The sequence below is a fragment of the Mustela putorius genome, unplaced genomic scaffold, assembly GCF_011764305.1.
Source record: "Mustela putorius furo isolate JIRA1106 unplaced genomic scaffold, ASM1176430v1.1 tig00000174_pilon_pilon_pilon, whole genome shotgun sequence".
Classification (NCBI taxonomy): Eukaryota; Metazoa; Chordata; class Mammalia; order Carnivora; family Mustelidae; genus Mustela; species Mustela putorius.
In genome coordinates this window covers 40,094,094-40,106,305 of record NW_025421304.1, presented here as the reverse complement: position 1 = coordinate 40,106,305, position 12,212 = coordinate 40,094,094, and the positions used below count along the sequence as shown (strand labels likewise).

The 12,212-nt window shown below is 51.1% G+C and overlaps 1 protein-coding gene across 1 annotated transcript in view; it reads right to left on the bottom strand.

The window, feature by feature from the left end:
* Nucleotides 1-12,171, bottom strand: part of DNAAF1 (dynein axonemal assembly factor 1) — a 21,891-nt gene extending 9,720 nt beyond the window's left edge. The window contains exons 1-7 of the mRNA XM_045076374.1: nucleotides 11,901-12,171; nucleotides 9,329-9,464; nucleotides 8,760-8,851; nucleotides 6,114-6,335; nucleotides 5,825-5,991; nucleotides 3,208-3,329; nucleotides 16-182 (exon numbers count right to left, since the gene is read on the bottom strand). Of these exons, the coding sequence (XP_044932309.1) occupies nucleotides 16-182; nucleotides 3,208-3,329; nucleotides 5,825-5,991; nucleotides 6,114-6,335; nucleotides 8,760-8,851; nucleotides 9,329-9,464; nucleotides 11,901-12,024 (1,030 nt within the window). The 5' untranslated portion in view covers nucleotides 12,025-12,171. The remainder of the gene's footprint in view (nucleotides 1-15; nucleotides 183-3,207; nucleotides 3,330-5,824; nucleotides 5,992-6,113; nucleotides 6,336-8,759; nucleotides 8,852-9,328; nucleotides 9,465-11,900) is intronic.
* Between the last annotated feature and the right edge of the window lie 41 nt (nucleotides 12,172-12,212).

Genomic DNA, 12,212 nt, shown 5'->3' with positions numbered 1-12,212 from the left:
AACCCACACCCGTACCTCCCTCCGGGCTGCCTTTCTGCCGCCTTCTCTCTTGCGCCCGCCGCTTGATCATCGCCAGCGCCTCGATGCTCTCCTGTATCTTCTTCCGCTCTCGGCTCTCCCACTGCTGTCTCTCCTCTTTCTCAGCGGCGAGCCCGCCCCTGGCCCAGGCCTCCGCACAAGCTCTGTGGAGGAGGACAACCAAGAATCAGAAAGTGGGGAGATCTGAATCTTCACTGGTCGACAGTAAATTCAAAACAGACCGTCTCGCCAAACACGCTCATTTCCCCCAAACCAAACTGAAGGCACGCGGGACACGTGGGCACAAGGATACCAGTTCCTACGTGCACACCTCCGTCCTTGGTGGTTTCCAGAGCCTTCTCCATGGGATGCCAACAGCACCAGTGATAAAAGGAAAAATAGAGAAGTCGGCCTCCATCAAAATTAAAAATGTTTGAGGGGCACCTGAGTGGCTCAATGGGCTAAGCCTCTGTCTTCAGCTCGGGTCATGATCTCAGGGTCCTGGGATTCAGCCCCACATCGGGCTCTTTGCTCAGCAGGGAGTCTGCTCCCCCCACCTTCCTGCCTCTCTGCCTACTTGTGATCTCTCTCTCTAATAAATAAATATCTTTAAAAAAATTAAAAATGTTTGAGACAAAAAGAACGCCATAAACAGGGTAAAAAGGTACCCCATGGAATGAGGGACGGGTCTGCGATCAAATGCCTACGGAGGGATGTGTATAGAGCATACATAAAGAACTTCCATGACTCATGACTGCAAAGACAACACGATCTAAAAGTAGGGGAAATTTCAAAGAATGAAATGAAAAGCCTCAGATTGGGAGAAAATATTCATGGGTAAGATAACTGATAAATGGCTTATATCCCAAACAGGCAACTATGAAACCTCAAAAAAAAAAAAAAAAAGTGGGAAATGACCTAATGACTTAGACACTTCACCCAAGAAGGCAGGCAGATGGCAGAGCAGCTGAAGATGCTGTGACATTGGGGAACTGTGGTTACAGCGGCGAGGTACCACAGCACACCTGTCAGAACAGCTGAAATCCCACATGCTGCCACCAGACATTGGCGAGGAGGTGGCCTCCCGTGGCTGCTGGGAACGCGGGCCCACGCCGCCAGCTTGGAAGAGCCTGAAAGCTACAGAGCTATAAGAAATCCTCCCCGGCCAGCCGGCGCCGTGCTCCCAAGTGTCTGCTCTACGCAGCTGAAAACAAACGTCCACACGAAAGCCTTCGTCAGTGTCCGCAGCAGTGCCCTTCACAATAGTCCCAAAGTGGAAACCAGCCCAAGTCCATCGGCTGATGGATAAATACAACGTGGGGTGTCCAAGGGGAATCCTGTCTGGGGACGTGATGTTGGAAGGAGCTATGGACACACGCTGCAGTGTGCGTGAACCTTGACACTATGATGCTGAGTGAAAGCAGCCGGTCACGCGAGACCACATGCGGTATGAGTCCGCCAATATGAAGCGTTCAGAACAGGAAAAGTCCCCTAGAGACAGGGACTGGCAGAGGGAAGAATGAGGACTCTCAGCTAACAAGTAAAGGTTATTCTTTGGGGGCGATAGAAATATTGTAGAATTGATGCGGTCTTAGTTGCCCAACTCTGCGAATGTAGTAGAGACCGTTGAGTCACACACTTGAAGTGGGAGAACCCGTCCAGGGGCTGGGGATACAGCAGGGAACGTAAGAGGTGACAATACCCACTGCCTTTTTATGGGGACAGACAGACCCTAAAGAAGGAAACGGGTATATGAGAGGCTGATGTATCCTAAGAAGCGAAATCCGGTTAAAGAGACACCAGGTGGGAAAGGTGCTCCTGAGATGGGGGCTGGGTCGGGGAGGGCTTCCTGAGGTGACGGGGGAGGGGACACACGCAAACCCCTGTGAGGAGCTCCCCAGGCAGGGAGAACAGCGAGTGGCTGGCGTGGGACCACTAGGGATGGGAGGAATGAAGACTCAAACCCAGGGGAGCCCGACCCCTGAACCGAGTGGCTCTACGCACGGGGGCCAGTTCCTGTCCCCCTGGATGAGGCTCAGAGTCCTTAGTCGCAGCCATTCCCACTGGCTCACTCCTTCTGACCCTCCTGTGCTTCTCAAATCTCACCTGTTACTCACAAGCACCCTGAGGTCATATTGTCCCCACTTTCCTGATGAGGAAACGTGAGGCTGGGGAGGTTAGCGAGCCTGTCTGAGGGAACAGAACTCAGGGCTTCGGGGCTGGGCTCCAAAACCCTCACCCAGCTTCTGCTTGGTGTCTCCCCACCGTTGCCCCCAGGGCTTGGTGCCGCGGAACTGGGTGCGCCTCCTCTCTGCCACCCGGACTTCCCAGAAGCAGGTGGTCTTGTTTTGTGACCCGGTTGGCGTACAGGCTCTCCCTTCTCTTTGAGATATTTGTTTCCTTAACCTTATGAATTCAAAAACATACTAGCAGCCGCATGGTTTCTGAAATGCTGTGTGCTTTACAGTTCAAACTGCCCTTCCTTTCGAGCAGCCTGTGTTACTGAGGTTTTATTCTAAGGCGAAGGAATAGTGACCTAAATTAAAAACGTAGATATTAAAGCAGCGACAACACACACAGGGCAGTCTGTGCTCAATATTCTTAACACAAAAAAAGAGCTCCTACGAACCAATAACCAAAGGACTTCCAAAAGGATACTGAGAGGAAGTGACAAACGGAAGGCTCCCAGAGGAAGAGATCCGCCTGCCCGACAAACACAGTAAGAGCGCCGGACCTCATCAGTTACCCCCAAAATAAGAGGAGACGCAATCTCTACTCATCAGTTCACCCGGTGAAGATTTCTTTTACACGGCTCTATCAGGTGAAGTCATGAGCTGTTATAAACTTTCTAGAAAACAGAAAATACTTACAGAAAATACTTTGAACAAGGCTCAAACCACAGTCTTTAATCCAATAATACGACTATTAGAATCCCACCCTATGGAAATCAACATGGAGGTCAGAGACTTGTGTGCAAGGGTAGTTAGCAGAGGATTATGAAGAAAAAAATCTGTGCTCAAAAGTAGGGAATTTCTTGTCATGAACAATGACGTAACCCTGAAACTTGTTTCCGAAGAATATGTAATGTGTGAAAATGCTCACAAGTCAGAAACGTTGTACAAGTTCACTCTTAAGTGTGCTCAATGCTGCCATATAAAAATGTGACCCAAAGGCTTCTCTCCTCCTTACCTGTCCTTGGGGAAAACTGGTCTGTCATCCAGGTACGTTAAATGTTTTAGTCGAACGGTGACGGTCTTTCGATAATTAGCGATGTGCCTGATAACGGGGTTTCCCATCAAGTTCAGGACGCGCTGGAAGCACAGGCAGAAGCAGACTGATCAATAAACCATGGGTGGGATTCAAAGAGCTTACATGTGCTGCGCTCCGAGAATCCATAAATGCGACATCTGAGTCCCTGTCCCCTCCTGAGGACTTTATTAGGAAAGCCAGAAGGTTGTCCTTGCTTTCATGCCGTCAGACCCGTCCTGATCATGGAGCAGCCCTTTCTTGTATTTGAACTCCAGACCTGAGATCTCAAGTGTCCTTCCAGAACAATCTTGGAAAACACATCCGAAGGTCTGTCCAACTCAGCGAGGACATTGTTTTGCTCACCCAAGCTCTTTTGCTGACAGTAACCTCAGGCTGATTGATTGATTTCTCTCCTTCCCAGCCAGCACCGATTTTAGGAGAGCGTACACAGCAGCAGGGTGGGCGGGGGGTGGGGGGTGGGGGCGGGACGGGGAGCGTGGGTAGGGAAAGGATGGGGGGCGCCCGCTCGCCAGGCTCACGCATCTGCTGGATGTCTTTGGGACCCGTGTGGCATCACCTGTCCTCAAACCAATTTCTAACCCCCACACCTCAGACTGTCGCTGCATTTGAAGAAAGGGCCTTCGGGCACCTGGGTGGCTCAGTTGGTTAAGCAACTGCCTTTGGCTCGGGTCATGATCCCGGAGTCCCGGGGTCGAGTCCCACATGCAGCTCCCGGCTCTGTGGGGAGTCGGCTTCTCCCTCTGACCTTCTTCCTCTCATGCTCTCTCTCACTGTCTCTCCCTCAAATAAATAAAGAAAATATTTAAAAAAAAAAAAAAAGGCCTTTAAAGGGGTGAATCAGATTATATGCGGTCCTTGGGGTAGGCCCTAGTCCAGCCTGATGGGTGTCCTTAGAACGGGGGACTGGGGGGCGCCTGGGTGGCTCAGTGGGTTGAAGCCTCTGCCTTCAGCTCAGGTCTTGATCCCAGGGTCCTGGGATCGAGCCCCGTGTCGGGCTCTCTGCTCAGCAGGGAGCCTGTTTCCCCAGCTCTCTCTTTGCCTGCCTTTCTGCCTACTTGCAATCTCTGTCTGTCAAATAAATAAATAAATAAAATATTTTAAAAAAAAAAAAAAAGAACGGGGGACTGGGACACAGACACATAGAGGAGACAGTGGGAGGACCTGGGACATCAGGAGAGGCCTCGGGAGAAACCACTACCCCCCCCCACCCCCTGACGCTGTGATCCTGGACCACTTCCACCCTCTAGAATCAGGAGGAAATAAATTTCTCCAATAACAGTTCTCCAAATAAACAATTTCTCCAAAATTCTCCAAAATAACAGTTTCTCCAAATAAATAAACAAATTTGTTTGCGCCACCCAGTCTCTGGTACTTCATCACAGCAGTTAAACGAAAAGAAAATAAAAAAGTATTTTATGATACAGCTTTATTTGATGGTTGTGTGCTGGCAATTCTAACTAGTCCTGCTTGATGATCTACTAGAAAGTTGTTCCTGAACTATGATTTCCTTACTATTTTTCTTAAAATGGACTCATTTTTTCCTTACATAGTATGGACTCTGATCGGTAAACAGTGAACTCGGGGTTTTGGGGTTCTAGTTTTCATATGTTTCCCAGAGCACATGACAATACGGGCACACGGGAAAGCAAGGAAGCCATCAGGGGGTCCACAGGCCAGGGGTTGGCCACAGGTCGGAAGATGGGACTGTCTAAATATCCAAAATTAAAATGACACCCAGGGTTACATCCTATCAAATATGGCAGACATAAACCTGCGAGTTCATGATGACCCCATGGAAGGATCCGTCCCTTGTCACCATTAGTGGTTTGCTAGGGCTCGGCTCCTTTCTCTGAAAATCCATGAATGGAAAAGAAAGAACCAAAACTTCATCATGGCCCTTTCTGTATGAACTATATATTGGGGAACCACTAGGTGACGAGGGAGTTCCTCGTGGAAGAAGCGCTCCAGCTAATAAATGAGACAGGAACAAGAGGGCTGGACCGTGGCCACTGCGTGGCTCCTGAAGGAATGGCTCACGCTCCGAGAATGGAGAGGGAGGGAGGGGGCTCTACCTTGGCTGCAGCAGGGGGGCGACCCCGGAGCCCCATCTGGCTGTGTTCGAGTTACAAGCGAGGGAGGCAAGCAGACTTCACAGGCCCTGTGATGGGGCGCAGCGACCCCCGTCCCAAGGAAACACTGAAATGAACATGCCTCGGCTCTGCGGGCATTGCCCGAGAAATACGGGTCTGAGCCGACCAGGCTACAGGACGCCACGGGGAGGCCATCAACCAAATCCAGAGTGTGGCAGAGTTCTGAGAAAGGAACTGGATTCCTTGACAGATTAAGGGGAGGGAGACCCATCAGGAAAAGAAGTGCTTATGGGTCTGAGATCTGTGAGCGGAATGACACAGTATCTGGCACGCGCGGTACTCCAGCTAAAGACCCCAAGAGCACAGGCGGGGTGAAGGACCAAAGGGAGGCGAGGAGGGGAGTGGAAGGCTCTAGAGATCGGGTCTCTAAGGAATGCACATTTTACCAAATCAGGCATGCTCTCCAGGACGCTCAGGATGTCCGGATCGCTCAGCTTATTGTGGGAGAGGTCAAGGACGCAGAGTTTCAAGCACTCCTTTAGATGCTGAATGTCTTCCACGGTCTCCAAGTGATTGTGGGCCATCTGCAGCGTGTTCAGGACCGGCAGACAGGCTGCAAGGCGAGGTCAGCGGAAGTGAGCAATGGGGCTCTACACACCTTTCAGAAGCCCCCTCCGGCCCCCGGGGAAAAGCAGTGGGCACAAGGGCATCCAGACCCCTCGCGTGGCATCTTACAGAGGTTTTCAATGGTCTTGATGTAATTGTTGCTCAGGTTAAGAGCATCCAGTTTCTGCAGAGGTTCTAAGTTCTCGATTTTATGCAGCAAATTCACTTGCAAGAAGAGGCAGCGCAGTTCGGTCTGGGCGTGCAGGTTCTCGATCTTCTGTATCCCGTTGCACTCCAGCCAGAGGCAGCGCAGCCCCGTGTACTCCTCCAGGTTCTCGATGCGATCAAAACCTAGGGAGGAGGAGGGGGGCGTCGGATTCGCTCCTCCACGCACACGCACGCGAGGCTCGGGGTCACTCTTGTGCTTGGCTGACTACCAGCCCTCCAGCCACACCTCCTTCCTCTAGCGACCCCACTGCTGCTTTTCTTTGGGGACCTGCCTTGGGCTCAGGTAGGTCATGACCCCGGAGTCCTGGGATCGAGCCCCAGGTCAGGCTCCCCCAGGTCTGCTGATACTGCCCCCCTGCCCATATACACACACCACGCACCATGGCTCCCTGGGCGGTCAATCAGAGTCACAGCAATCTCTCTGCACTGGTCACACTTAGCCAAGCAAGGCCAACTTGGATGAACTCTGGGAGGTTTCGCTGACTCCAGTGGAGAGAGGGAGTCTTTCCGCTGGAATTGCCAGCTCCGTCGGGTGGAGCCTAGCGCCGCAGCGGCTGCTTTCCCTTCTCAGCTGGGAGTGGTTGGAGATGAGGGGCAACCTGCCTCAAATGAACCAAAGGAAAGCAGGGCCAAGCCCGGGAAAGAGGCAGCCCGGGGAGGCTATGCCATGAGCACGGGGTCTGGCTAAGACCCAAGCGAGGACAAACTGGGGGGCTTTCCCTCTTTTTATTTTTCAGATTTATTTATTTGACAGAGAGAGCGAGCAAGCACAAGCAGGGGGAGCGGCAGAAGGAGAGGGAGAAACAGGATTCCTGCTGAGCAGGGATCCAGACCTGGGGGAGTCCCAGCTGGGGCTCGATCCCAGGACTCCCGGGGTCACGACCAACCTGCCCCCAAGGCAGACACTTGACCACTGAGCAATCCAGGTGCCCTCCAGCTGTGGTTTTTGTTTTATTTTTCAGTTTTAGGAGCCAAATTTAAGGTTAGGAAAACAAATGCTCTTTGCTTTGGTAACTCACCGTCAGTCTGTAATTCAGGATTCATCTGCTATTTGAAAAGTTATAAAAGTTTTTAAAATCTTTTTTTTTTTTTTTTTTTTTTTTTTTTAAAGATTTTATTTATTTATTTGTCAGAGAGAGAGCGAGCGAGAGCGAGCATAGGCAGACAGAGTGGAAGGCAGAGTCAGAGGGAGAAGCAGGCTCCCTGCGGAGCAAGGAGCCCGATGTGGGACTCGATCCCAGGACGCTGGGATCATGACCTGAGCCGAAGGCAGCTGCTTAACCAACTGAGCCACCCAGGCGTCCCTGAAAAGTTATAAAAGTTTTAATTAAAAAGTTACAGTATTGGGGCGCCTGGGTGGCTCAGTGGGTTAAGCCTTTGCCTTCCGCTCAGGTCATGATCTCAGAGTTTTGGGATGGAGTCTGCTCAGCGGGGAGCCTGCTTCCTCCTCTCTCTCTCTGCCTGTCTCTCTGCCTACCTGTGATCTCTGTCTGTCAAATAAATAAATAAAATCTTAAAAAAAAAAAAAGCTACAGTATCCCTTCTGAGCCAGAGTGACCCAGCTAAGCTAGCTACTCCCCGGGTCCCGGTCCTCAGAAACAGTACCAGATAATGCATTTGTTTCACGTTACTAGCCTTGGGGACGATCTGGTCTGTGGCAGCGCGAGATTATATGGGCATATGTCCTTCCTAGTTTTCTACCTTCTTCCCACTTTGACCCGTGAGATCCTCTCCTTCCTACCTGTTAAATATCGGGTCCCCTGGGGTCCACCCTGCTGCCATTCCAGGCACTGTGACACCTCCACTTTGGGTGCAGAATTTCGGAGGGGGCCACGTGGAGGTGAGGAGACCAGTTAGGAGTCATTGCATTCCTTGCATTTCTTTAAAGTGTGTGTGCTGCTGGTGTCCTTCATGGGTCTCACAGTGGCTGCCCCATCCCCAGGACACCCAAGGCATCTTGGCCATCTGTGTCTCCGGATCTCCAGCACTGAGCACAGAGGATCTCGGTGAACGTGCAGTGACTGAATGAGGACCACACAGAGGACCTAGGGAGCAGGTCGGCCACCCTGCACGCAGAGGCAGCGGAAGCTGTCCCTCCTCTTCATCTTTGCTGGAATTAGCCGGGTCTGCGAACCCCAGATGAGGTTTACATGTGACCCCGCACGCCAAGCCTGGGTCCCCCTGGATGCCACTGGTCATGCTTCTCTGATCTGGGAGGCATCGACTACTCTCCTCTTTCAAGACACGTCCCCCCAAGCCCAATGTCCAGCACTAGATTGCTGGCTTGAAATATGTGTAGGTCCTTCAGAAAATAACAATAAAGGATATCAACATGCTTCCTTGCTATCTGCAGAGTCAGTGGCCCCCTTCATAAACTCCAGTCAGGGAAGACATGTCAACGGAAGATGATTGCTTTTCTACAAATCTTCACTCAACTCTGAAATTTCTACTTCAGTGGATTTTGAGAACTCCAGAGGATCCCAGCAAGAAATTTTGTATACCTCTAGAGCCTTCACCCTGACACAACATACCTCTACTGGTCCTTACCTTTAAAGTGTAAATATAGTGTATCATTCAGTGCCGGGGTGATATAAAGCTTGTGTTGCTTGCAGAGTTTTTGCAGAAAACTTTTAGTCATTCTGTTAAGTGAACAAGAAATTGATCGCAATTTGTCTGTTGTGAAATATATTCCAAAACTTCGCTACCACACCCATTTCTTCCTTAAATTTCAAAATAGCCTGCATGACTGATAACTTTTTTTTTTTTTTTGGCCCGATAAGCTATTTTAAATTCTTTTTTTGCACGGCTTTCACGGCCTCATCCAATATCATTACTTTCAGCATTCTTAAAAATTGCAATGTATGTTCTAATAAAAATACTTTTAATAGTGTCATCAAGAACTACTGATGTTTCTCTCTCCAGGGCTGGCATTAAAGTTTAATACGTTGTGGTTAGCTGTGTCATAGAGGCAGAGCTGCTCTGACTCTGATACTGATTCTCAGACACTAGGGCAACTGTTTAATCTCTGGGAGCCTCAATTTCCTTGTCTATACAAAGAGGTGATGACACTACCTACCTTGCTCGGTACATGTGTACTGTAATTGGCAGCAGCGTACCTGGGGCCACAGTCTTCCTTGTCATCTCTCTGGTGTGTGAAGCGACTGTCCGACCTGCTGTCACCGCTCTGTTTCTGCTCACTTGGGTAGGATGTGGCAGAAGGACCCACACATATTTCCTTCGGATCATTAATTTCTATAAAAGAAGAGATTTGCTCTACAGAGATGAAGGGATGTATAGAAAGTTTGCCCATTTTCAACTTGATTAATAAATGTCTGCTTTTAGTATGGACCGGGAGTACCCTTGAAGCGTGGGACAGCGTGTAAAGCATTCGTAAGGACCGTGGAAATGTCAGTTCTGGGCAGGTCCTCTCTGAACCCTCAGGTACTTGAGGGCACCTGGGTGGCTCATTCATTAAGCGCCTGCCTTCAGCTCGGGTCGTAGTCCCAGAGTCCTGGGATTGGGCCCCACATCGGGCTCCCTGCTCTGCTGGGAGGCCTGCTTCTCCCTCTCCCATTCCCACTGCTTGTGTTCCCTCTCTCGCTGTCTACCAAATAAATAGATCAATCAATCAATCAATCAATATAAAAAATTAAATCTCGGGTACAGGGGCACAAGGACACGGGTACAAAGATACTCATCATTGCATCCCTTTTAACAGCCAAAGGCCGTCAACAGTGCAAACGTCTCCCCATTGTGAATGGTTAAACAATGGGTTAGGATTCTGCCTTGGAGAAGAATGCATCAGAGCTACATTAATAAATGGCAGAAATTCTCAGAAACATGTATGAGATGATAAAGCAAGTTTCATAATAAGCACAGGGGACCATTTATGTAAGTTAAAAACATATAAACCAATGCATTATGTATTGTTGAAGGACATATTTTATATATATGAAAGAGAGATATAGATAGATGATTTAAAGAATCCACACAAAATTCCAAAGGGAAGGGAAAAGGGAATGGGACTGAGAATTGGGGGGAAGGAGGGCAAAAGGAGCATCAACTTTATCTGAAATGTCTTATTTCTTCAATTTAAAAATATGACTTGGGGCCCCTGGGTGGCTCAGTGGGTTGAGCCTCTGCCTTTGGCTCGGGTCATGACCCCAGGGTCCTGGGATGGAGCCCCGCCTGGGGCTCCCTACTCAGCAGGGAGCCTGCTTCCTCCTCTCTCTCTACCTGCCTCTCTGTCTACCTGTGATCCTTGTCTGTCAAATAAATAAATAAAATCTAAAAAGAAAAGACTTAAAAATGATAAAATGTTCATCCTTTTCAATTCTTAGTGATAAACACAAAAGAAAAAGCCACGGGAAAAGAAACAAAAGTGGTGAAAATATCTCTGGTAAAAAGAGAAAGAGCACATTCAAAGTCACTTAATTTTGTTTAAAGGTCAATCAAAATCAGCCAGTTCAAATGCACTTAATTTCTAAGAGCCGCTGGCTGCTGGGCGCTGTGTTCCTGTGGTCTATTGAACCAGACTAAATGCTCTGCGTGTGGGAGTGTGTCTTACACTCTTCCATTTCCCACCGCACACAATGCCCAGCCACAAGAGGCACCAGATAAGTGTCTGTGGAATAAATTAGGAAGAGGGACTCAATATACATCATGATTATCTGAATAGGAGAACTAGCCTTGCTTAATGGCCCACTGTAACCCGGAAGCCTAACTGTAATGATCCCTGCCTATGGACAAGTAGGCCATGGGCAGAGAGGTTAAACTTTGGGGTGACAGCCATAAAGCTGGCAAGTTGTGGAGCTGTAACCTGGATCCAGCGGGAGTGGCTCCAAAGCCTGCTCTTTCCAGAGAGCTACAGGGCTCCCCATACAGGGCGTGCCTGGACAGTTAAAGCTCCGTGTTTGTTGAGCTGGTTCAAAAAATGAAACACAGGGTGCCTGGGTGGCTCAGTGGGTTAAAGCCTCTGCCTTCGGCTCAGGTCGTGATCCCAGAGTCCTGGGATCGAGCCCCGCATCGGTCTCTCTATTCAGTAGGGAGCCTGCTTCCCTCTCTGCCTGCTTGTGATCTCTGTCAAACAAAATCTTTTAAAAAAGTGAAACACAGATCAAGTAGCTTATCTAGTCGTTAAACAATTTCCTTTAGGGCCCCAAAGTGGGAGCAGAGGCTGAAGTGTGTCTGGGAGACTGGTGAGGAGTCACCCAGTGACCCCGGAACCACCAGCTCCTCGTTCCCGCTCCACGGTGGGTCAGGCACTGGACCGGGCACTGCGGACCCAGCCAGGACGTCCTGCCCCAGCACCTTTGCTCTTACAGGGTGATAGCAAGGGAGGGATACATTGAAAACACGCCACCGGTGTGTGTGACCACGGGGAGACGGGCGTGCTGGGAAGGGCCGGCGCTCCGGGTCGGACTGTCCAGCGGGGTCCGTTCTACCGTGGACCGCAGGAGGGGGACGTCTTTGGAGCAAGCTCCGGGACCCCTGCGGGACCCCTGCGGGTCTCGGTGTCTTCGCCGCACGAAGTGGGGGAGGAGCGCGCACCGCGGGGGGCGGGAGCGCGGCTCGGGAGGTGCGGGCGCTCCTGCTGTCATGACTACCGTTACCGCCGGCCGGCAAGGGTAGGGGTGGCGCTGGGTCAGCCCACCGCCCCCCTCGGCTCCCTCGGCCGGCGGTCTGCACCTTCCTTGCGGCCCCGCGGGCCCGCGTCCCCGTGGTCTCCCGCCGACTCCTCCACGCCCGGCTCCTGCGCGCCGCCCTGCTCCGCCGGCCCGTCCACCACGGGCTCCGAGGCCTCGGGGTGCATGCTTCCTCCGGATACACCGGACACCCGGTTCCGCGGGGTCGCGACCGCCCCCGGCCGGGTCGGGGAGCTCTGCTTTCCTTCCCCGCCGACCACTAGCGCCCGAGTCGTTGGCAGCCCAACGCTTGTCTGGTCTCCACGGCAACCGCCGCGCACGCGCACTGGGGGGGCGGCACGTCGGGACGCCAGGG